Source organism: Myodes glareolus, chromosome 6 (assembly GCF_982192425.1).
Source record: "Myodes glareolus chromosome 6, mMyoGla1.1, whole genome shotgun sequence".
NCBI classification, from domain to species: domain Eukaryota; kingdom Metazoa; phylum Chordata; class Mammalia; order Rodentia; family Cricetidae; genus Myodes; species Myodes glareolus.
In genome coordinates, this window is record NC_142031.1 from 7,812,924 (window position 1) to 7,837,778 (window position 24,855).

At 45.2% G+C, this 24,855-nt stretch overlaps 1 protein-coding gene across 3 annotated transcripts in view; it reads left to right on the top strand.

Annotated features, from left to right (window-relative positions):
* The window catches only part of Pex14 (peroxisomal biogenesis factor 14), a 139,972-nt gene that overhangs the window by 30,353 nt on the left and 84,764 nt on the right, over positions 1-24,855 (top strand). Inside the window, exon 2 of one of the 3 annotated variants that reach the window (XM_048414916.3) lies at positions 4,416-4,516. The exons of the other annotated variants lie outside the window; for them this stretch is intronic. Coding sequence (XP_048270873.1) covers positions 4,511-4,516 — 6 coding nt within the window. The 5' untranslated portion in view covers positions 4,416-4,510. The remainder of the gene's footprint in view (positions 1-4,415; positions 4,517-24,855) is intronic. 3 annotated transcript variants of the gene reach the window in all.

The following is a 24,855-nucleotide window of genomic DNA, read 5'->3' on the forward strand; positions in this document are numbered from 1 at the left end:
GTACATATGATTTGCCATGTGGAGCATGGCAAAAAGCGCATGTGGAGCTTGAACTTGTCATTCATTATTGGTGGCAAATGTCTTCATTTTGGGCCTGTATGTACTTTTGAGAACTGCTACTGATCTCTTGTGAAATAAAGTAGGGTACCCTAAACATGTATTTTTTTTAAAAGTGTCAAGAGCTTCTTCTGATGGCCTATAACTCAGTGGTTCTCAAACTGTGAATCTTGGTCCCTCAGTGGGTATTGAATGACCCTGTCACAGGGTCACCTAAGACCTTCAGAAAACATAGATATTTGCGTTACAGTTCATAACAGTAGCAAAATTACAGTTATGAAGTAGCAATGAAACAAGTTTTGTGGTCGGGGTTACCACAACATGAGGGTATTAAAGGGTCACAGCATTAGGAAGGTTAAGAACCACTCCTTCCAGGCCTCTAGAACCTCATCTCCTGACCAGGATTTTCATGAGGCAGCCTGGCCACCTGATCCCATATTCTTTCTTACACTGACGTCGACCATTTCTAGACCTCCCTGCTAGGTGTGCTTCTTATTGAGCAGTGCTGTTTTGCTAACTGTGATGCCAACAGGGGAGACAAGGTGAAGCGGGTTCTACGGGAGTGGTGCATTCTGTAAAGACAAACGTGACCAAAATTTCCTGTTAAAAGTTCAGTTACTGGTGTGGTGAATGTGAACTAAGAAGATCGCCATCAAATTCAGCCTGGAACAGTAAACACCAGGCTGAGACCATACAGATCCAGATGAATCCACGCTGCAGTTGCTTTTGTAATGTCTGTAGGCTCTTGCTTTGCTTTAGAAATGTGGAGGGTGTGTTGTGGGTGGGGTTTATTCAGGAGAAAGATGTCTGGGAACTCCAGTCTGTGGGCCCAAACTCAAAGGAAAGGTCTTGGCTCCACATCAAAAGATTAGTGAATGACTGTACATTTATAGATTTTCAGTTAGTATAAAATGTTGAAGGTAAGTAGAGTAGACTCCATTTTTAATGATTCTTCAATTTAACTGAAAAAGTTTCTTTTATTAACTGAGCAATTATTAGCTCTGATCTCATCGGCCAAGAGGGCTACTGTGTAGTTCTGTGGCCTCAGTGCTTGTTTCTTTATTTTCGCCTGGTTCAAGTCTCACACCCAGGTGCGGATTACCCTTCTCATTTTCTAGTGAGGGACCTGAAGACCAGGGTAATCAGACCTCCAGAGTGAGTGCAGTGGGCTGAGATTCAAAGTCTCGGGTATTCCTGCTGAACTTGAGCGGATGGGAGCTGCAGGTCTGGACACTGTGTTGACTGGCGTGGTGCGGTGCGGCTCAGACAGGCTGTGGCTGTGGCAGGGGCAGGCTGTGCCTGCTCCTCTGTGCTTGCTGAGAAGCTGGTGCCTTCCTGTGCTCTCCCTGGCTGGAGTCTGCTGTGTGCATCTTCGCTGTTGGAAAGGCACCTATTAATTTATCACAGGTGATGTGCGCCTCCTCAGGCTCGGAGGAGGCGTCTGCACCCATGTACCTCACTAATGACAGGTTATGAGATCGAGGGAGATAATAGGATCTTTTCATCTGGTGTCTCTGCGGAAGCTGCTACATCTCAGGTAGCTTCTAGGGGGCAGCAGCCGCCTGTTATTCCATCTCCTGCTGGCAGAGTGAAGGTTGGGCAAGCGAGAGCGGTTTGCTTTCTAACTCCGGGTTCTCTGAGGGTCACTGGAATCCACCTGAGTAAAGGAAACTTGATATCCAGGGCCCCGTTTCCCTTTTCTCTGCCCCTCAGGTGAGTCCTTTATCTGTACCCAGTCATCAACATCTAGATGTTTTCCCCTGTCAGTTAGTGCAGTGGCCTTCATGTCTTTGAAGATAAGAGAATCGAGATGCCTTTAAGGGAGTGTAGTCTTTTTGTTGGCTCCTCCTTGCTGCCAATTCTAGCCATCAATAACCCCCTGGAACAGTGCTGTGAGCTTTGGAACCGTCTCCATGAGTCTTGTCTTACTCTAGTGAGAATACACTGTCATGTGTTCGATTACCTGTTTCCCTTGCAACCTGGCAGGCTTCGGAGGTTTCTCTACAGTTCCAGACTGCTTCTGTCAGAAGCACATTGAGGGAAAAGCTTTGGGTTTGCCACTTGTTGAGACTTTGGATCAAAGACTGATTACTGGGCCCTGGGCTTTGTTGGAAGTGTGTAAACCAGACAGGTTTCCCAGAAGAGCCCTTCTGCCCTGGCCCTGAGCTTCTGGTGTGGAGCTAAAGCAAGTCCTGTGAAGACCTGGGTGGTGCTGGTGCATGCAGAAAAGGCAGCCAGCCTTGGGAGGGTGTTGAGGATCAGCGAGGTACACCATCCTGGCCCCTCTGGGAGGGGCAGGCAGCCAGGGCTTTGCCTTCTGATAGTCTTTCCTCTGAGGCTCCTGGGGCCCTGGGAATCAGGAGGGCCTCTCCACAGAGTGCCCCTTAAAGACAAAAGCAAGGCAGTTTCACCTCTCTAGTTCTGTTGTTGCTCTAGAAATGACAGTTAATAGACTCTGTTAATGAGCAGAAGGAATGACTAGAAACAGTGCAAATCATTTAACATTGGATTGATTTTATAACTTCTGTTTATCAAATGGTTATCATTGTTTTAGTGGAGTTTTTAAGATTTCATCTTGATCTCTAGAGGCTTATTTATAGGAGATTTCTTCTTTTGTAGTATCTAGAAGTCACTATTTCCAGTGAAATTCAGATAGATTGACAGTTCCTCTTCTGTGCCCCACCCCCATTACCTCCTGGGGACTCTGTCAGGCAGGGTATCCCCTGCTGACCAGACTGTAGCTAATACTGGCTGGAGGAGCACTGTGGTGTTTGTTTTTGCAGTTCCTGGATTTGGTTTAATGTACAATTGATTTTTTAAATGTATTTAATCATTTTTTTCTTACCTCATAAGGATTAACCTGCACAAACCTCATTTTATCCTAAGTGTGGCTTTGGGAGGAAGGGAGAAGAAAATTGAGTTTCTCCTTTCACTTTTTATCCTTTCACTTGGTATTTTCCAAATAGCGTCTCCTGCTCTAGCAGCTCTGTAAAATACAGTGTGTTTCCTGGTCATTACTTACTCAGTACTGACTGGTCTCTTCTGCTTGCCTTTGTATGTGAAATAAATACAGGGGGCCTAATGATAATCGCTGGCTCTATCACAGGTTCACCAATTACAGATCAACAGGGAAGGCAAGCCAGTGGTGGCTTGTGGTTGGCACTGGCTGCCTACCTAGCAAATGTGAGCTATCCTCCTGTGTCGGTCACCAAGCTCGGTTTACTATATCGATCTTTTCATAGATTTTTTTTTTTTTATGTGTGTGTGTGTGTGTGTAGCCCAGGCTGGCTTTGAACTTGTGATCCTCCTGCTTCTGCCTCCTTCAGCAAATCCTACTGGAGTGTGCCACCACAACCGACGCCTTTTCGTAGTTTTATGCTTTGACTTCCCTGATTGCCTTTTATGGTTTTCTTGGTACAGGCTTTAGCTTCATTTTATCCTGGCCTCTGTTCTTGTATCCACCTTGTCTTAGTTTGTATCCCCTCGACGTGCATCTGAGGTATTCATGCATGTAAGAGACAGGGTCTCACTATATAGCCCTGGTGTCTGGGACTCAGTATAGAGATTGTGTTGGACTAGAATTCACAGATTCACCAGCCTTTGTCCCTAAAGTGCTGGGATTAAAGGCTTGTACCACCATGCCCAACCTTCATGCCTATAGTCTTAATTTGTACGGGGAAGGGTTTCTTTACTTTTGGAGCTATTGGGGGTTGAACCCTAGACCTTGTACATGCTTGAGAAAAGCTCTCCTGCTGAACTGCACCCCAGCTCTCTACTTTTCCTTGTGACTGTGTGGAGCCAACTCAGGGTGGTGCATGCTGTGTTTACTAAGCTGTACACCCAGCTAGGAAATGGTTTCCCTCCCTCCCTCCCTCCCTCCCTTTCTCCTTCCCTCCCTCCCTCCTTCCCTCCCTCCCTCCCAGACAAGGTTCTCTGTGTAGCTCTGGCTGTCCTAAACTTGCTTTGTAGATCAGGTTGGCCTCAAACTTATGTAGATCTTCCTGCCTTTGCCTCTTGAGTGCGGGAACTAAAAACGTGCACCCCCACACCCTGCTAGGGAAATGATCTCTTGAAACCATTTTTTAAAACCTTTCTGCTCGGTAAATCCAAGTAAAGGTGTCTCTGTGAGCACACCTAATTAGCTTCCTTTTAAGTGCTACCGATCTGCAATCTACACAAAGCACAAAGCAGAGGGAACTGCATTTCACGTTAGGCCACTAGGCGTGTGTGTGTGTGTGTGTGTGTGTGTGTGTGTGTGTGTGTGTGTGTGAGGATTTTAGGTGTCCAAGTAGTAAAAGCGTCTCTGTGTTACACGGATGTGTGCCCACATGGAATATGTCTATGTCTGTTTTTCCCAGGTGTTTGGCATGTAGATGCCTTGTTGACCCTGCCACGGGATGGCTGTATGCTCTATTCATTAGCTCCTGGGTGGCACTCAGTCCACACTTGAGAGATGGAGGTGAGTGTATGTGCTCACTTACACAGGCTGGAGATGATGAATCAAGGCGTTGGGTTGCTTAGTTGTTGCCTGGCTTCCTGCTGGGAACTTAGGGTGCAGTGTTCCCACTGGGGTACACATGTACTGATATTTAGTGGAGCATTGCCACGTGGGCAGCATAAAGGGGCATTTATGAACGGGAACATCAGAGGAAGCATTAAAACTGAGACCTTTATAGCCTTTCCATTATTATGGTTTAAATCTTGACAGTATTTCTTTGCGGTGACACTGGGACCAGTAAAGACGGCACTCACTCCCACCGCCTCGTTCTTCCCCACATCCTGTCCTGTAGCGGTGGTGCACGGTAGGCAAGGTTAAGTGTGCAGGCAGAGCTGCTTTGCTTTCGGTTTGTCTAGAAACAGCCCTTTTTGACTCAGGTTGGAAGCAGATGACTCACCGTTCTGTTTGTGTTATTGCAACCGTCATTTCACAAATGCCCCGAAAGCTGCGAGCTGCAAATGCCAGAGAGAGCTTTGTCTTTCTTTGTGAGCTCTCGTGTTATCTCTGATCTTGTCTTTTGTGTTTCTCTTTCCCTCTTTCCTTTCAGAATTATTTTTCTCTTTAATTACTCTTTCATTCTCTGTCCCTCCCTCCCTTCCTGCCTCTTGCTCACCTTTGATGACTACAGTGGAATCTGGAGCTGACAGTTTTTGCTAACATCATGATGCATTCTCTTTAGCTTTAATACTACTTGGCTGAAAGTGTATACCCCAGTTAAAAACAATTTTTTTTTTTAGATTTGTCTTATATGTATGAATGTTTTGCTGTGTGTGTGGGTATGTACCTCATGTGTGCCTGGTACCCCTTGAGGTCAGAAGAGGGTATCAGATATTCTAGAATAGGAGTTAGGGATGGTTGTGAGCTACCTTGTGGGTGCTGAGAACCAAACCTGGGTTCTCTGCAAGAGCATCAGGTGCTGTTAACCACTGAGCTTTCTCTAGCGCCCACCCGACATTTTTGGGTCCTTGCATGTCAGGGATTATAAAGCACTCGTTGGGGTCAGTGCTGGAAGCTGAGTGCCGTGTCGTGTCATAGCAGTGACTCAGTTTCATGATCGCACGTTTGGTAAGATAAGAGGCGGCCTGGTCTATCCTCCAGGTCCATTTCCCCCACCAGATGACTGCCACAGTCATAGTAGAACTTACTGGAATGGCTTCTAAGGGACTGTGACTTTTAGGGGCTGTAGGACCTGTTACTCGTAGGGACTGACGCCTCTGACTTCTAAGGCTGTTGTTTACTGGAAGACTGTGGCAGAATGAGCATTGCTATGATTAGGGGTCCTATATCATGCTAATCCTTTTAACCCTGAAGATGCTCTGTAACTGAAATTCTGATGTGAAGGGCAGGTATCTGTAGGTAGCATGATGTAATCTAAGACTTTAAGTACTAGGGCTTTCAACCAGGACTTGGAGAATTTTTTTTCCTGATACCTGACACCGTGGCACTTGACGAGTCACCTGATTGATGACTTGAGCATCATTGGGTGTTAAACACCTGGCCAGGGAAACAGGGGTTCTCTGTGGATTTACTCTAAGGATGGCAGACAGATTGTCGAATTTTAATGAAGATGGGGTGAGTCCCTGCTGCTCAGCTGTTTTGGAGCATAACAGCCCCAGCATCGACTTCAGGGCTTGTTGGTTGGAAACCTGCGCAGGTGTCTGCATTGCACTCCACGTTTGTCAAACCCTTCCGTCCAGCAGAACTAATGTTCCGGTGACTTCTCACTCAAACACCCTGTCCTCTTTTCTTTTTAAAAGGGCTTTGACCAGTTTTAGCCTTTGGAAGAGTCATCTTCTAAAATCTTTTGTAATAACCACTCCCCCGCCATTCCTTGAAGGAAGGAGACTACGTTCCCTGATGTGTGTGTGGAGTACCAGATATGTATGATTTCACTGCAATATTTAAGAGTTTTTAAGACGAGCTGTGTATGTACACTGGGTACCGTTCACACGGATACCGTTCACACGGAGTGCTGTGTTCCCTCCCGTGGCTGTGTGTGCACTGGGTACCGTTCACACGGATACCGTTCACATGGAGTGCTGTGTTCCCTCCCATGGCTGTGTGTTTCACTTACTAGTCCTGCTGCTGGGGATCAGAAAAGCACAAATCTGTTAACTTAGTACAACACCCTTCTCAGGCTAAGGTGGGAACTGGTACTGGGTTCAAATCCAGATACTACCTCTCTTCTTTGAGGACAACAGTTTGAATAAGATTATTTTAAGTTATTCTAAATTTCTGGCCACTTTAATTTAACTTTTGTGTGGGGTGACCCCGTAGCTGCTATGACCTGGTGATTGGTTGTAGGTTCTGCAGGCAGCCTGGCCTGTGTCGCTCGCTCAGCAGCTCTCACCCCATTTCCTTCCGGGACATTCTTCTCCCTGCGTAGGTAGGGCCCGTGTTTCAAGGAGCTCAAGGATCATTCAGTGTTTGTGGCTTGTTCGTTCCTTGGCTTTGCTGCTGTGCTATCTAGCAGGGGTGCCAATTCTTCCATTTAGCTGACTATTATATAGCCCTTAAAAGGGAAGGGTTTATTTTAGCTGGCTGCTATATTGATTTCTATAGGGACGTTTCTATTTTCACTGGCTGCTATATTGACTGAGAAAGGGAAAGGGGCCGTATTGCCGGGAGCTGTCATATTGACTGTTACAGAAAAGATCTGTATTTAAGCAGTACCAGTGCACTGGGATCTCCCAGGCAGGATATTAATGCTAATTCATCCGCTCACCCCCCGCCGTGAGTGTTATTTGTTTAAATCTGTAGATTCCCACAGCGCGTTTATATCCTCACTAGAGTGAGCTTCGTTCCCTGTAATTATTTAACATTATATGCTGATATAAATTGTAACAGTTAAAGAATGGTAATGAGTAGCCAAAAAAGAAAAGAAAAAAAAAAGAAACAGGAAAACAGAAAAAAAGAAAGGGAGAAAATACATAAATTAGTGTATGTATGGGTATGTGTATGTATGAGCATGCGTGCATTCAGTGTGAGATGTGGCAGCAAACTTCTGGTTTCCTTTTTTCACTTTCGGTTGATAGGGACAGTGTTGTTCAGTCCAGCTGTTGTGCACTGCATGTATGTGTAGGTGTTCACTTAGTGCAGATGTGCTCACACCTCCCACCAGAAGGAGACTTGCTATGTGTTATACTGCCCAGTGTTTGCACACGTGGAAGTTATACACCTGGTCCAGGTGGGGTAAGCTGTCTACCCCTTAGCAATTTAGTGCCGTGAAAAGTGGTTGGTAGGTGATTTTTCCTTCAAGCCTCACCCCATGATCACACAGGAACTCTGTGCCTAAAACCCTGTTCCCCAGGGGCAACCTCTTGGGGTTGCTCAGCTGGGATTAAACTAATGGGCCATTGGGTGTCACTGTCGATCTGGCTATAGTTGAAAGTGATTTCTTTGCTGGGGGAACTGGATTTCAATAGAAACAAGCGTTTATTTCCCAAGTTGGAGATGTTATGTGTTAGAGATGTTTGAGAGTTCTTTCAAAAAGTAGTTATTTTGTTTGCTTGATTTTGTTATGTTAAGCTTCAAGCATGTTTATTGTTCTTGAAAATTGTGTGCTGATTGCAAGCTCTGTTTGGATGTAACCCGCAGTGCATCCAGATGAGGACTTCCGATGAGCAGAGGACTGGTCCTCTTAATGCATTCTAGAAGCCTAGTAGTACGGAGGGCTGATTTGGGCAAGAACCTGAAAAAGGGGGAAGAAAATCTTCTTTAGAAGCATGTACTGGACAAATGCTTGCCTCTCCCCTGATGCGGAGGTGGGAATTGCTCCCTGAGAGAACGCTGGCTGATGCTTGGTTGCACAGGAGCAGAGTGAGCTGCTAGGCAGCATGGAGCCATGCCAGGCTTCACCACAATTCATACTGTGTCAGTTTAATAAATGCACTACTTAAATTATGAAATTACAAAAGAAAAAAGAGAATGCACTTATTCAGACTCTTAATACATTAAAAATAAGGCATTAAAACTCTGACTTTTTTTTTCTTCCAGAATCAATAATGAACAGGAAGGGTTGTAGACATTAACAGTCACGGACATCCAAACTCTTATACATAAATTATCTTAGAAAAAATGCACAGAAGACTTGAATAATGTAAATACATTAATGCATTTAATAATTTAAACATTAAAGCGCAAGCAGGAATTTGAGGCAGAGGCAGATCTGAGGTAAGGGATTGGTCCTAGAGCGCGTGTGTCCTAGGATCGATGGGTGATTTCCCCTTGAGACACCCTGGAAAGAGAGTGCCTGGCTTGCTGGTGTGGCTTCCCATGCCAAGAATCCCTGGACATTCCTGATCTCAGCTACTTCCAGCCCCTTATTTTGTGCATCCCAACCTTCATCTTTAGCTTTTGCATTCTCCAGTCTTCTGTTTTTATCTTTTGATAGAAAATTAAATGCTTCCACTTCAAATAACAGTGAGCTTAGAGAATGTTTTGGTTGGAAAACCAAACCAAATTTAAGCCATCTCTGACTGTTTATGCTTTGGGACTAAGGAGTCAGACAGATTTGGAGACTGGGCGTAGTGGGAGTGCAGAAATGATGGCCCATGTTAGTCCCTGGGCACTGGGCATAACAGTGGCAAGCGACCCATGAGATTCAGTGCTCGGTGAGCATGCCTTACATTAATGTGCCAGGCTGACTATTAGCTAGACTGATGCCACATGTTTTCACCCTTCCACGACTGTGTTCATAGTGACAGAAACTCACTGCAATTTTGGATGCCTGCATTGTGACATATTGTGGCAAGAACTAGGTGGACGAAGAACTAATTTTGTGCTTTAAGCTTATTTTCATCCTGGCACTGTCCTTTCATAGTTCCTAGCCTGGTTTTATACCATGACCCTTGGTGAGAAACCCATGTATCCTAAGAACTTCTATTTCCTTGGAGAAGAGGTGTGTTTATTAGGGAAATAATGGAAATGTTGTCCCACTAGGCCTGCTGTGGAACCCTTGAGAAATGGCTGTCAGGTTAGATAGGGACAGAACACAACCTGTTTTCTTTTTTGCCAAACCTGTTGGATCTTTTACTGCCCCTCAAATCTTCGGCTTGAAACTTTACCTGGAATTGTTTTAATGTGGCCCAGACCTTGTCTTTTCTGCTGTCTGTGTTGTTATTTATGACTGTTTCTAGGCTCTGTGCAGTCTAAAGATAGTGCGGCTTTCCTAGGTACAAGCTGCCTCGTAGCAACTTTTGGGAGAGGGCTGTAGGCAGAACTGGCTCAGCAGCAAGTCCGACAGAGAGGAGTGGTGTGAAGGGTCTGTGAGGGCGGACCCCAAGGCCTGCAGCTCCTGGATGTGCTCTTCCTTTGCCACACCTGGTGAAGTGGCCTTCCTCCGTGAGCCGGTCCCTGCCTGGTTTATAGTAAGTTCTAACCAGTTTTATTTCAGTCCTGGGAATTCAGTTCCAGGCCTGTTGTGTTTACTTCTTTCCAGATAGTTCAGAATCCAGACTGTTCCCTCTGTGGTTCCCTCAAGGCTGGTCCAGCCTTGAGCAGTGGTCATCTCTTTAGCCTGCAGTCCGCACTCACTCTGGCAGAGGGAAAAAAAGTGAAAACAAGGGAGCACAGGGACCAGGGAGAACCGGGCTCTCTTTAGGTCTTGCTAGTCACACCCAGCAGAGCTGCTTTCTCTTCTCTTGAGTTCAAGAAATATTTTATGGCCTTAAGCACACAGTTGGCTCAAGCACACAGTGTTGGGTGAGGATGGCTTGGACTGGGCCATGGAGGCGGAGACACCTTTGCTGTTGTTGGATGCAGAGTGCCGGCTGCCATTGTATGCTTTGCAGTGCTGTGCAGCCATCACATAGCCCTGATAGGTCAGCTCACCCTGTGCATCTCATATGCAGATTTCCTTTGAAGAGAGAGGAGTCAGGTTCATTAATTAAAGGAGCCTGGCTCAAGAGGCCTGTAATTAGAGGTGCTAGAAATCTGAATTTGAAGAGACCTGTGCAGCTGCATTTTGAAACTGTAGGGAGGCACCGAGAGGTGCAGGCTTCGGGCAAGAATGTGGCTGAACCAGATTTAGGAGGCTCAGCTTATGGCAGAATTTTCCTTTTGATTTGTATTTGTTTTTAATAGGAAAGTATGATGAAGTTTGTACCAACAGGCTAGTCTAGTGGAGGATGAGGAGAACCAAAAAGAGTTTTTCTAGATTAGGTACTTAGCCTCTTGGAGCAGGGATGTCTTCCGGGATGCAGTTCTTGAAAAGTTAAATTTCTTGTGACATGAGCAAGAGGACCAGGGGACAAAAACAGTTGGCCATAGTGCAGGGATGTACGTCCTGGGTGCAGGCTGGACTCCAGACCCCTCCTCCTGTCACCCCCCACCTGTCATTAGGAGGCAGGGCCTCCCTCCCTCAGTCGCCAAATGGCCTCTGCCTTCCTCCTGAGTAGCCAGGAATGCAGGCGAATGCCACCAGAAGTAGCATCAGAATCTGGGATCTGTGCCCCTGCTTCCCTTCTTCAGAACAGTGTCTCTTCCTGTGTCGTGGTCACTTTTTCCTAGTATGAGCCTTTGTGGGAAGTCCTGACCTATCTCTTCTTCAACTCCTCATAGGGGATCTTTTGTTTTGAGTATTTTTTTCTCCTTTAAAAACAACACCTCCAACCCTATTTTGTTTGATTTAGTGACCCTTTTTGTTTATGGTTAAAAATGGTCATTTTTATTTGTATCTCTTTTAATTCACCTGGCTGCCTACTCTGGGATGTGGCCATGAGCCTGGAGAGTTCCAGTGAGCCCGATAGAAGGGCTCCTTCCCATCTCCTTGGGAGTGGGAGGAGGTAGTAGTGGGCGGGTGCATTCTGAAGACCTGTGTGAGCAGAAGCCACCCATGATTGTGGGCCCCAGGGCACAGGCACCTCCTTCTGCCTTCTTGATTTGTGTCCTTTAGGGTATTGTAAACACCACCCTGTTTTACAGAGCCTGTCTTCGGTAAAGGGCCGAAACAATGGATATGTAGTTTAAGGGGCAGTCAGTCCTCTCCTCTCTTCTTCCATTCTTGTTTGTATACATATTGGGAAATCAGTGAACCCTTCAACTGTGGAGGGGAACGCGAATCCCAAAGACGCACTCAGTGCATTTACCATATGCAGATGCGATTCAATTAGATTGAAACCTCTATTTAGCAGAGTGGTTTTGTGAAATAAATAACTTTTGAAGAAAGGCCACTGCATATAATAAAGTTGTGTTTATTAGGTGAAGACCTGCTGCCACCGTCCTCCCTGCCTCTCCACCTCTTGCCCCGAGATGCTGATTCCCAAGCAGGCGGCATCTTGGGGGCTCTTTAGAGAAGAAACGCCTCTCCGTCACTTCCTGGCACAGGAATTTCATCCTTGATTTACAGTGCTCAGCTTGTTAGCGCCAACGAAGGGGAGATGGTGTGAAGGTCCTTGTGTCCGCTTTGTCCTCTGTGGGAGAAAAGAACCGAGTTGTGTTTCTTTGTGTGTCTGTCACAGCAGTGCCAGAGGAGTCAGCCTCACTCCGTGTCTTCTCTTCTCCGTGCTATCCAATGTGTGTGTGTGTGTGTGTGTGTGTGTGTGTGTGTGAATTTTGAGAGCCTACGTCAGAATTTTGGAAGAGTTGCACACTCCTGAAGTAGTGGAGGGGTTCCCTCTGCACCCCCTTTTCCTAGCCTCTGCTTCTCAGCCCAGCCATAACACACAGATAGATAATGCGTTGACTGGATCTTCCTATTAGTTGCGTCCCGATGCTGGAAGCCGCTGTGCTTTCTGCCGCTCCTTTAGTGCATATGGGTGGTGCTGCACTAAGTGATGATGGCAGAGGGCAGTGAGCACTGCGGGGAAAGCACAGAATGCTCTTTGGAAGAGAGAGTGCTTAAAAGGGAGAGGGGCAGCCAGGTGCCGGGCTTGAAAGCACCTGGTGAAGATACTTGGACTTTCAGGGCTATGATCATGAGTCCTGCATCCCGGGGAATAGTGCTCGAGGTTTATAATAGGCTACCTGATTACAAAGACATTTTGGAGGCCACTTAGTTCTAGGCCAGGCTGTGCATTAGGTGCACTAATCCTTTGCCGTGACGCTGGACTGCAGTTGGAGAATTGGAAGTGTACATGCAGTGTGTCGTGTTTCAGCTGGGGTGTTGGGTGTTTCTGCAACAGACGATACTCTGTGTGGCTTTCTCTCAGCTGTCTGCCTTTGCCTTACTCGGTGGAAAGAAGCCTTCTCTCCACCAGTGACTTTTAAAAAGTAATTTTTCTATTTATCTCATGTGATCATTTTTCTCATCTTTGTGATTTGAAATATTAATGTGCAGGTAAATATAGTAGTAGCATGTCAGATCTTTGGGCCTGCCGTGTAGGAGCAGAAAGAAATACCTAATTGCATCAAAACCACTCTAAGTTCATGTATGTGGAGCCCATCAAGCTGAAAGCATCCAGACAGCATCTGCCGTTATCAAATCACTCATGAATCCAGCTAATTAAAATAGAGCTTCATTTTTCTGAACCATTGTTTGGCAGGAATTCGAAACGGGTCTAACCCAATTTCTGCGTGTTTATGAGCCTTTATTATATCAGAGGTACTTTTCTGTAAATGTACAGGGCAGTGTTAAATGAATTGATCCGCACAGTAGCACCGTGGACACACTGTGGACTTGCTAATGATTTCTTTTCCATCCTCTGGTTCCCAGACATTCTCCTGGAAGCTTCATGCTCTCTTTTTCTAGTGTCTGCTTTTCGTCTGTCTTTCTCTCATTTTTTAGTTAACAAATTGAACTTTTAGCCTCTTTTTTTTTTCTTCTTTTTGAAAAGAGGAAAAAAAATGTTTCCTTCATGACCCTGGTGTTTTGCACACAGTCCCGTCCTTTTACCTCTCTTTTCCCTCTCTTTCTCTTTCTTCTCTTCCTTATCCTGCTATTCTTGGGTATATTTGCCTGCCTTCCTTGTTTCTTACTGTTTCCTATCCCTTCCTTCGTCCTCATTGCTTCTTCCTTTTACATCTTCAGCCTTGTCTTTCCCAAACCTTGCTCCATTTTTTTCCTCCTTTCTGTCTCCTACCATTTCTCCTGCACTGTTTTGTGCCTTTGTCTCTGTGAACACAGAGATTAGGTGTCTGCGGAGGCAGTGCCTGCTGCCTGGAGGGGATGATGTCATCCCGTTTTGTGTCTCTGTTTGCTTACGTGCTTTATTTTGGTTTTAAAAAGATTTTTCAAACCACATCTACTCTACTTTATAGTCTAATAATCTTGCTTTGAAGATGAAAGCACCGTATGATGCTAACTAATTACTCCTTGTAACCTTGGTGAGTCTCTGAAGCAGCAGCAGCTCCATTTTACAGATGCGGAAGCAGACACTGGGTAGGTGACTCTGAAAAGTCACTGAAGAAGTTGGTGACTGAAGTGAGGTAAATCAGGACGTCTCTGACTTTGACTCTTGATTTACCATCTTAGGGAGTCTACTTTGCCCTCCTTGAGAGGCCTGTATTTAAGGTGAGATGAAGAATCCTGTTCTCTTTCTCCCTTCTCTGTGTGGACTTGGAACCTTCTGGAGTTCATTTGCAGTCTTCAGATGTTAAATGAATTTCTGGGTAATTCCTGGGAAAGAAGAATGCCAAACCACTTTGAGGCTGGTAAAAACCCTGTCCATTATGATCTCAAAGCGGAGGCGCTCACTCCGGTTCCAGCAGATTCCAGTAAATGTGCCCACGTCACACACGCTGGCCTAGTGATCAGAACATTGTAGGAAACACTGCCATGTTTGATTGAATTTAGCCATTTTGAAATGACGTGTGTATGAAGTGGTCTCTTGCATTACTGTGGCCTTTGTTACTGCTAATGTGTCCTGACATCACAGGTGCATCCTTGGCTCTCCAGAAAGGGCTTGGCTCCTGTTGTCAAGCTAAAGAGCAGAATTCTCAAAAACTCGGATCCAGTGAGACCAGTACTCACTGTGGATACTTAGCAGAAGGGATAGGTATCAAAACTTGGGTCAGGAAATGATACTCCATATAGTGAGAGGACTAGTGGATGGCAGGGTCAGGAAAGTGGAATTTAAGTCATTTTAAAGGAAGGAGGCCTGAGGGCCCAGCCCTGTGTGCTCATCCACAATGCCAGCAGCCTGGGAGGCACAGGTGCTCTGTGTGTGTGTTTGTGTATGTATGTATGTGTGTGTGATGGATCTGAGGTGTTGTGTGTGTAAAGGATCTAAGGTTGTGTGTTTATGTATGTGTGTGTGATGGATCTGAGGTGTTGTGTGCATATATAATGGATCTGAGGTTTTGTGTGTGTGTGTGTGTGTGTGTGTGTGTGTGTGAGATGGATCTGAGGTTTTGTGTGTGTGTGTGTGTGTGTGTGATGGATCTGAGGTTTTGTGTGTGTGTGTGTGTGTGTGATGGATCTGAGGTTTTGTGTGTGTGTGTGTGATGGATCTGAAGGTTTTTGTGTGTGTGTGTGTGTGTGTGTGTGTGTGAGTGATGGATCAGAGGTTTTGTGTGTGTGTGTGTGTGATGGATCTGAGGTTTTGTGTGTGTGTGATGGATCTGAGGTTTTGTGTGTGTGTGTGTGTGTGATGGATCTGAGGTTTTGTGTGTGTGTGTGTGTGAGATGGAGCTGAGGTTTTTTTTTGTGTGTGTGTGTGTGATGGATCTGAGGTTTTGTGTGTGTGTGTGTGTGATGGATCTGAGGTTTTGTGTGTGTGTGTGTGTGATGGATCTGAAGGTTTTTGTGTGTGTGTGTGTGTGTGTGTGTGTGTGTGTGTGTGAGTGAGTGATGGATCTGAGGTTGGAGGCCATTCTGAGCTTCACAGGGAGAACCAGCACACAGAAAAGAAAGGAAGGGAAAGGCTCCTGACAGTGAGTCAACAGGCTCTTGAGGGAATAAGGGAATGCCCACTGTAAGTATTAAGTAAAGACTTGCTGGTCATTTGTCTTGGTTATTGAAGAGAGAAGTCCTTGATCATGAGTGGGACCAGGTGGCCTCAGATTGCTTTGGCCTCTTCCCTTGCCCTTGATTATGACAGCAGAGCAGCATCTTGCTTGTTCCTTTTGATTTTCTAAGTGCCTGTCATACTGTGAGGACCCAGTGAATGAATGTTTGGTAACTATTTAATCTTTTGTTTCCCGATTCCTTTTTGTTTTACTTCCTTACCTGTCTATCTATCTATCTATCTATCTATCTATCTATCTATCTATCTATCTATCTATCTATCTATCTATTTTGAGGCATGGTTTCTCTGTATAACAGTCCTAGCTGTCCTGGAACTAGCACTTGTAGACCAGGATGGCTTGGAACTCAGAGAGATTTGCCTCTCTCCTCCTCCCGAGTGCTGGAATTAAAGGTGTGCACCACCACCGCCTGGCATTGTTTCCTGATTCTTCTTCTTCTCCTTCTTTTTTTTTTAAAGGTTTATTTCTTTATTATGTATATAACATTCTGCCTCCATGTATATGCGCACACCAGAGGAGGGCACCGGATCTCATTATAGATGTTTGTGAGCCACCATGTGGTTGCTGGGAATTGAACTCAGGACCTCTTAACTACTCTTAACTACTGAGCTCTTAACTACTGAGCCATCTCTCCAGCCCTGTTTCCTAATTCTTAACCTAACTGTATAAAAACTCTGCTTGTTCAATTCAGAAAAACCAATCCCCTCTGTCGTTCTGGATAGCTTTACCTACCTACTCAGCGGCCATTGAGATCCACATGAAATCAAGTAAACCAAACCCTCTACAATTTCTGGCCAGGAATGATTGCAAATGGAGCATGTATGCTCCTGCTTTATTAAGCATCGATATCTAGGATATAATTTAATCCTGATGGCTTAGTATCATCATTTTAGATGTAAATTTTTTTTTTTGGTTTGTTTTTTGTTTTTATTTCAAGAAATGGTTTCTCTGTGTAAAAGTCCTGGCTGTCCTGGAACTCGCTTTGTAGACCAGGCTGGCCTTGAATTCACTGCCTCTGCCTTCTGAGTGCTGGTATTAAAGGTGTGCACCATTACCGCCCAGGTTCTAGATGTAAACATTTGCATTCCTCTTAAGCATAGGCCTGTGTTTAATGAAATACAGATTGGCCTCTGCTCTGAGTGGCTCACCATGCTAAGTGACCCCAAAGTAGTAACTTTTAAAACCTTTTGTTTACTTTTCATGGATGTTCCTCTTTTGAGTTTGCAGTCAGCTGTTTTCTGCTGTGTCTCTGTTCTCTAGGTGGCTTTCTGCTTGTTGGCTGGCTTCTCCCAACACTAGGTGACTAAGCTTATATTAGGATAAATAGTACATAGTACGAAGAATGCTTTTCTCCGAGTAAAAAGATGGCTTTTCCATGTCTTTCTTTGGTACTTCTTTCTTCCCCCTCTCCTGTTCCCACCGTTTTTTTTTTTTGTTGTTGTTGTTGTTGTTTTGATTTTGTCTTTCTTTTTCAAGACAAAGGGATTTTCTATACCGCCCTCCTAGAACTCACTCTGTAGATGAGGCTGGCCTCAAACTCTGTCTCTGTCTCTTGAACACTGGAACTAAAGGTATGTGCCACATGGCTTGCTATATTTTTTTTTTTTAAAGAAAAAGTTGGATCTTGTCTCTAATTTTTCCTTTTTTAATTTTTAAAATTTATTTTTTGGTCTGTGTATGTGTGCGCACACATACAACCCCATCCCTCCCTCATTCTCTTTCTCTCCATTCTTCTTTCTTCCCCTTCCTTTCTCTCTCTTACGCCTCTCTGTCTTTCTATTATGCATGCGAAATTTGTGTAGATTGGGGCATGCAGAACATGGAGTCATAGGACAACCTCAGGCACTGGTCCTTATCTCACTGTCTGAGGCAGTCTCTCTTGTCTTGTTGCTGCATGCACCTAACAAATAGGCCCGGGAGCTTTCCGTGACTTGTGTGTCTGCTGTAGCCGTCCGCATCAGATACATGCTTTTATGCCCGGCTTTATATATATAGTACGAAAGTTCACGCTTGCCTCCCCATACTTGTGAGGCAGCACCTCGCCCACTAGGCCATCATCTCAGTCCTTGTCCAAACTGTCTTTGTCCTAAGACTACCTCCCTGGTTGAGGAAGGTGTCTTAGACTACCTAATGAAATTGACTTAGAAAGAAAAAAAAAGGAGAGCTGGGCATGGTGGCCAACACCCTTAATTGGGAGGCAGAGGCAGGTGGATCTCTGAGTTTAAGGTCAGCCTGGTCTACAGAGCAAGTTGCAGGACATCCAGGGCTACATGAAAAACCCTCTCAAAAAACCAAGAGAGAAAGAGAGAAGGAAAAACTGTTCTAGTGAGAGGTCATGAGTACAGATGTGAAGGACTCAGTTGTGACGCAGGGATGCAGGGAGCTTGTTTTTATGACACATTGGAATCAGCTGGACACTGTTCTCAGCTTTCTTAAGGCCTGGCTTGCTCTCTGCCTTGCCACACCGTTAGCTTTGTTCCCTGCCTGTTTTGAGCAGACTGTGTATAAAGAAGGAAATGTAGACGTTTATGAGAGTTTTTAAAAAATCACAGAAAGAAATGCTCTGGTGTCTGGTGAGCAGGTCGAGGCTTCTGTTTGTGGCTGTGGCTGTGTTTGCACTCAGGGCTGATGTCGATATTGTTGGAGCTTTAATCCTTTCAAATTTACAAGAAATGCTGTTTCCTTTTAGTTACAAAAAAAAAAAAAGTCAAAGAGAGCATTTGATTTGAGGAACCAAAAGTCTAGAAAATGTATCCGGGAGTCCTCGTCAATTTGAGACATAATGAAATATAAAAAATACTCAATAAAAGCTCCTTTATTACTTTAACTGTTTAAATGTGGAGTTTTTAGCCATCAGGTTAATGTTTTGGTATCATTTTTTTATTTGATTGTGAGCACTTTTCCAGGTAGCTCTGCCACTCGAGCGCTAATCAGATTCCCACAGATGAGTGGTGCTAGCTGCAGACTGACATCACTGCGCTCTTGCTTCAACGTTATTTTATTTGTCTTTCCTGTAAAAGTTAATAACTCCCTGTCCATGTGTTTAAACAGTCAAAGAGAGAAGGGATAGCAAGCAAAAGGCAGTGCGCGCAAGCTTCAGGAAACTCGCTCAGCTGCAAGAAGCTAAATTGAGACCATTTCAGGCATTTTTGTGATTTTCGAGTGCCTTCTCTATAAAGAGAGTGTGAGAAAAGATGGCTGCAGAGAGAGTGATAATTCATAATTCTTTGGATAACAGAAGTGAACTTCTGTCTGTTCCCCACGCAGAGCTGGAAGGAGTTTGAAATGAGTTACCATTGATTTTGAGAAGGATACTCAATAAAGCTGGCTCTCTTAATGGTGAGAACTGTGTAAAGTTAGCGTTAATGCTGCGTGTATTGCATGCTCATTTGGCCTGCCCTAGATGCCCAGGGCTGGTAAGAGCTTCAGACTAACATAGCTCCTTCCACCTTCCTCTGTGGGTGAGATGCAGTCCTGGGACCAACATGGCTTTGATGCCTAGGAGACCTTTATGAGATGGTTTTTTGTTTGTTTGTTTGTTTTTGTTTTGTTTTGTTTTTTCTCTTCAAACAAGGTCTTATTGTATAGCCCTGGCTGTTCTGGAACTCATAGGTGCACCTGCCTCTGCCTCCCTAGTCCTGGGACTAAAGACAAGTGCCATCACAAGCTGCTGCTGCCACCTCTTCCTCAGCCACTGCTGCCACCACTGCTGCTGCCTCCTTTATGTGTGTGTATTTCTTAATAGCTGGAGTTTTTAATAGTAATATTTAGGGTGTCTAGTGGAAGGCTGCTGAATGGTTCTAAACCCTGATGACTGTCCCCGTGCGTGACAGACTTCCTTGCTGAGCTGAACATTTCTAAACTGAAGTTCGTTACAAGAGCTACTTGAGGCTTTTTATAATTTGCACCTTCCTACTAAAGAAGTACCCCATGCCACAGGTCTGACACTTGTGCTATCCTTACTTCAGCACCTCTTCCTCATGGGCGTCACAGGCCCCTCTGTGTTGGATACTTTGCATGGACTCTTACTTAGGAAGTTGTCTACAGACATGGGACTTGTGTTAAGGATCCTATTATTAGAATATATGACCTGGCTGTGAACTTGTTTCATGTGGCTCTGAGGCACATCTGATGTCTGCCACCTTCTTACTGCTAGAGTTGGTTCCAGTGGTGAGCCCATTCCTGTTGAGTGTCTAGGCCTGTGTCTGTTGAGGAGGGTGACTTCCCTCCCAGAGGAGCTGCTCATATCCCACCAGTTGAGTAGTGTGTTCCCAGTCCCTGTCATTTTACCGTCAGTTTGAAAGTTCTCAAGCCTGCCAGCTTACTCTGTTATGTTTCTGGAAGTCACACTTTTGCTTTTCCTCTCTACAGTAACGGCAGGAGCTAGGACCAAGTAGTCTTGTGTTAGCCATAGGTCTGCTTTTTGATGGAGCTGAAGGTGATCTTTAGCTACCCAAATCTGTCGTTTCTAATTCTTGCTACCTTTAATTCATTATTCATTCATTCACTTAATATGTCTGAGTGTTTTGCCTGCATGTTTATCTGTGTACCACTCGTGTTCGTGGTGCCTGCAGATGTCAAAAAAGTGTTGGAACCCCTGGAGTTGGAGTTCAGACAGCTGTGAGCCACTCTGTGGGTGCTGGAAATTGAATCCTGGTCCTCTGGAATTGCAGCAAGTGCTCTTAACTGCTTAACCATCTCTCCAGGCCCAGATTCTTGGGACTTTAGCTATTTATAGGCTGTGGCTGGCCTTTTTTTTTTTTTTAATTCAAATCTATTTGTTAGCTATCTGTCAGAGGTGCCAGTTAACAACTCCTCAAAAGGTGTTTAGTTCATACAGACACTTCAACACATGCTGAAATCCCAGCTTCTGGGAGGCTGAAAGAAGAAGCGTGTGAATTCTGGGCCCACCTAGGCTACATAGCCAACGAAACAAAACAAAAGACCAAAAACCATTTTATTTTTGTGCCATGAGTGATGGTAGACAATGATAGCTGGTACAGAACAGGTCTCTTCCTGGGACTCAGGAGCCCACCTTGCCCTGGGATCACAAGGTATCCCAGCCCTCTTGAGGGTGAGCTGTACACAGCACCTGGTAGTCATTTATTCTGTCTCTAGCCCCAGTAATGACTTAATGCTTAAGGTTGCCACTCAGGGATACAACGTTTCTTCGTCCCTGTCAGGGTCATACCACAGCTTGGCTGTGCATGACAAGAGAGGGATTTGTCTGCTCCAGATTTCAAAAGTAGTAGGAGCTGAAGCAGTTCTCCTTCTGCCAAGCGCCTGAGCTCCCGAGCTCTCTCTCCGAGTGGAGCAGTACAGATCAGGGAGAAAGGGCCTAGGTACTATCAGGAAGGTCCTGGGCACTGTATGCTACATATTTTTAGTGTTGGAGTCACCAGCCACCGTCACTGTGTGAGCTCATGGTTCTCCTAAGGAGCATCTTGGACACTGAGTCATTACATTCCTTTGGAGTGATTCAACTCAACAGCTTGACACCCCATTAATTTTACAACATCAAGCCTAGGTGTCTTCTGCTTTTCTTCTAACAGTGCAGGGAGTTGTTAGAGGAATTGGAATTAGAAAAGCAGGGCACTGGGAGAGGGGCAGTCAAGGGGCTATTGAGAAATGCTGTGCTGGGCTTTGAGCTCCCTGCTCTTCTTGGTGCTTCCCAGGACCAACTCAGCTCTGGCACATAGACCTTTCATTTCTGTTCCTGGCGTGCTAGCCAGCCGCACCTCCGGCTCACAGCCAGCTCTTTGCCTTCTCTGCTGAGGTCACTGCTACCGTGATCCGTGTATAATGACATTTCCCTCCTCTTCAGTATGGAGGCTATTACAGTTTCTTCTCTAGACAGGACTTCAAACAATCTGCTGCCAGTTGGATTTCAAAGCCAAGGAAAAGGCAAATGTCATCCTTTTTTTCTCCCCTCTTTGGGTAACTGCTTTGTTGGCTGCATCACAAATTAGAGGGGTTACTGTGGAAATTCAGGTGGGGATGCGTGGGGACAAGGCATTTAAATTTGCTTTTCTTTCCCCTAAAGAAGAAAATCCTTTTCCGTCTCAACCTTTCCTAAAAAGGAACTTTGATCTTCTCAGCCCAGAGGCTGGGGTTTTCATTTCCTCTATAGCAAGCTTGTGTATTTCGCTCCTGCGCTAGCTAAGCGCGCTCAGTGGCTCTCAGCATCCGCAGCCCTGCCTCCCAGCTGGCTCCGCTGTCCACGCTGCTCCAGGTTCCTCTGTGCTGTAAGTTGGCCCAGAGTCCTCTGCTGAGCAGAAAACCTCTCCAAAGTCACTCTGTTCCTAAGACCTCTGTTGCTGGGTACTAAGAAGTGTGTGGTGGTTTAAGGAGACTGAGGTCCCTGGAAGAACTACTCCCATAAAACAACAAACAGTGTCGTTCTGGTGAGTCGCTCATGCAGTATTTTTAACTAGGGCCAAGAAAGGATGTAGACGACAGAGGTATTTCACTTTGAAAGGTGATTTTTGCACGTATGAAGTTGCCACTTTTCATAGAGGCTTTTACTTCATATATCAGTGTTTTAAGAGAGACTAAGGTCAAAAATGCATCTTCAGAATTTCCTAAATACAGATTTACACATTAGCCCCTAAAATATATTATGTTGTATCATGTCAACTCTTCCGGCTTCTAGTAGAGGTATTTTATTTCTTTAATGTAAAAAACAAAAGGACTAAGGAAAATAAAACAAAGGAAATTAGGGCTCGCAAGCATAATTACTACAGGGTTGTAACCCACATCAACAATAGGAAGGACACAATGACCACAACCAGGAAATTCCAACTGAAAGAGAGACTACTTTTTCCTTTAACTCTTTGAGTACCAGAGAACTTGATTGTTCATCCCTCCCTCGGTACTGGGCTAGCTAAGACAGCTCACTGTCTTCAGTTGGTGAACTTGAGGGGTTTGTGGACACTTTCCCTCCTCCGTTCTCTAAGAAATATGAATTATACATACATGTGTGCACCCATGCTTGCATTCACACGCTTGTGTCTCATTTGTAGATAAATGAACTAAAAAGTACCTCTCCATTTTGTAACCCTCGGAGAAGGGGAAAGAGTATTTTTTTAAAAAAACAACCCAAACCCTGTCACTGTCATCTGTTCATTTTTAATGAGCAATTTTTTAAATAAAAGAGGAAAATGAATAGGTGTTGAACCAGCCCGTGATATGTAAATGCCAACTAGTAATTACCTAAAACCTCAATTTTCATTCTGTTTCATCTTGCAAAACATTTCATTTTCCCTGAGTGGAAACACTTAATTTGGGCTGTGTGAGTTAGCCCAGCGGCCACCTCTGGCCTGCGCCTCCACTGGCTCCGGCTAGGGGGCACTTTGGCTCTGTGCTTGAGTTCCTGACTACATGTCCACCTCAAGGTTATTCCCCTCTTGCCATTCCAGTGGTTTTGCTGTGAGTGTGCTGTGGCGCCCCTCCCCCTCCCCCTCCCCCTCCCTCCCCTAGTCTGGTTTCGGGGAGCCTGTTCCTCCTTGTCCTTGCAGCAAACCGTATTGAATTTTGGCTGACCGAGCCTTCCTCTGCATATTAACTTTCCCTCCTGTACCTGGCTGCGAGACCCTTAGCTTTCTGCACTGAATTTCACACCCGGTGAAAGCTTTCTGGAGCTCCCTTCCTTCCTTCCTTTGAGCTTCCCATGTGCGTTGCTTCTGTTTTTTGTTTGTCGATGCTGGTCTCCGTTCTGCCCATCGAAGTTCCCACACATTTCACACATCCTCTCCGTTCCAACATTCCCTTTCTTTTCACAGGCTCATAGACTTCTGCTTTGACTTAAGGTCTGTCTCTTTTTGGATGTATTCCTGCAATGTCTTGGAATGTGGCTTGTGGTTGCCCCTGCTTCCTTACCTCCCTAGCCTGTGCCCTACCTAGAAAGAAAGTGCAGAATTAAAAGAGAGCTGGACACTGAACTATAGATCAGAGAGGAATCTGGGTGCAGAAACCAGAATTATGTTGTCCGAGGACCCTGGATCCTAGTGTGCTCCGCCTGGAATCTCCAGGCACACAGCCTCTTTAGTGAGATATATGGCTTCATAATTAGCCCGTTGCATTTTTTCACGAGTGCTAGCATCAGCGTTCTACGATGTGTTTCTCTGATTAACAGCTGCTTTGCAACTATTTCCTTGTGCCACCGATGACCATATTTGTCAAGGAACTCCTGACAGAGTACTGATTTCTTACTAAAATGCAGCATTTCTGCTTCACGAGGACTCTTTCCTCAGCATTGTGGGGTTTTTAAAGTCAGCCCTTGTTAAAACTCAAGCTGGCTTTGGTCTAGCGCCTGTTAACAGGATTCTGGGTGTCTGCTTGAGAGCTGGAGTGGGGAGCCTTTCAAAGGCAACTTAATCTTGTGAGCAGTGCAGGAGCGATGGGGCACCGGAGTGGGTTTCAGGCCTGTGTGCTGGTCACTTCCCCTGCCCTCTAGGTGCTTTCTCCCTAGGTTAAAAGGGACTTGGCTTTGGTTGTTAAAGTCATTAATTTTTGAATATTTTTAATATTTTAAACTGGCTAATGAATGCTCTCATTTTAGGAGATAGATGTGTGCGTAGTACACAGGTATGCTGGAAATTGGTAACTTTCCAAATAAGTGTCACCAGAGACAGTGCATCAGGGTTTTCATGTCAGGTGCAAAGTGCCTACGCCTCCCTGAGACCCCAGGTTCTATTTTCCCGTCCCCCTCAAGCAGAAGACCATTTGTTCTCTGAAGATCACAGTGTGTAACTCTTTTGTAGGAGAATGGCAAACACATAGAAAGTGGTTCTTCAGTGAAGACTGTCAGGACCCTGGGTTCTTCCTCACAGGCCTACTTACGCTGTGTGTTTAATCCAGTGCCAGATCACCTGGAATCACCATGCTCCGTTCATTATGCAGTTACAGAGCCTGGGCTCCCATGCAGGTCTTGCTCAATTGACCAGTTATCTTGAATCCAAAGGTATTTTATAGTCTGAAGCCCTCCCCCACTTCCTCATCAAGTAGTTGTCAGGAACTCCAATGTAATCACTGTCACAAGACTGCAGAGAAGAGAATTTTGTCCTCTTCAGTTTTTCCCTGTAGCTTTAGAGGGATAAGCAGTGAGATCACAAACTTCCCTAAAATCATGGAATTGGTAGTTGGCAGAGTTTTTTGTTTTGTTTTGTTTTGTTTTGCTTGTTGGGACAATTGGGGGAAATTTTGCTTCTGTTTTTTTTGTTTTGTTTTGTTTTGTTTTGTTTGTTTGTTTGTTTTTCCTGAGTTCATCCTTAATGTTTTAAACTCAAGCTAGCTTACTGCTAATTCGGGGGACACTCACTGAGAACTCAGTCTAAGGTGAGGCGTGGCCTCCACAGCAGGCGGCTCAACAGTGGCATCAGGAGCTTTGCGCCCAG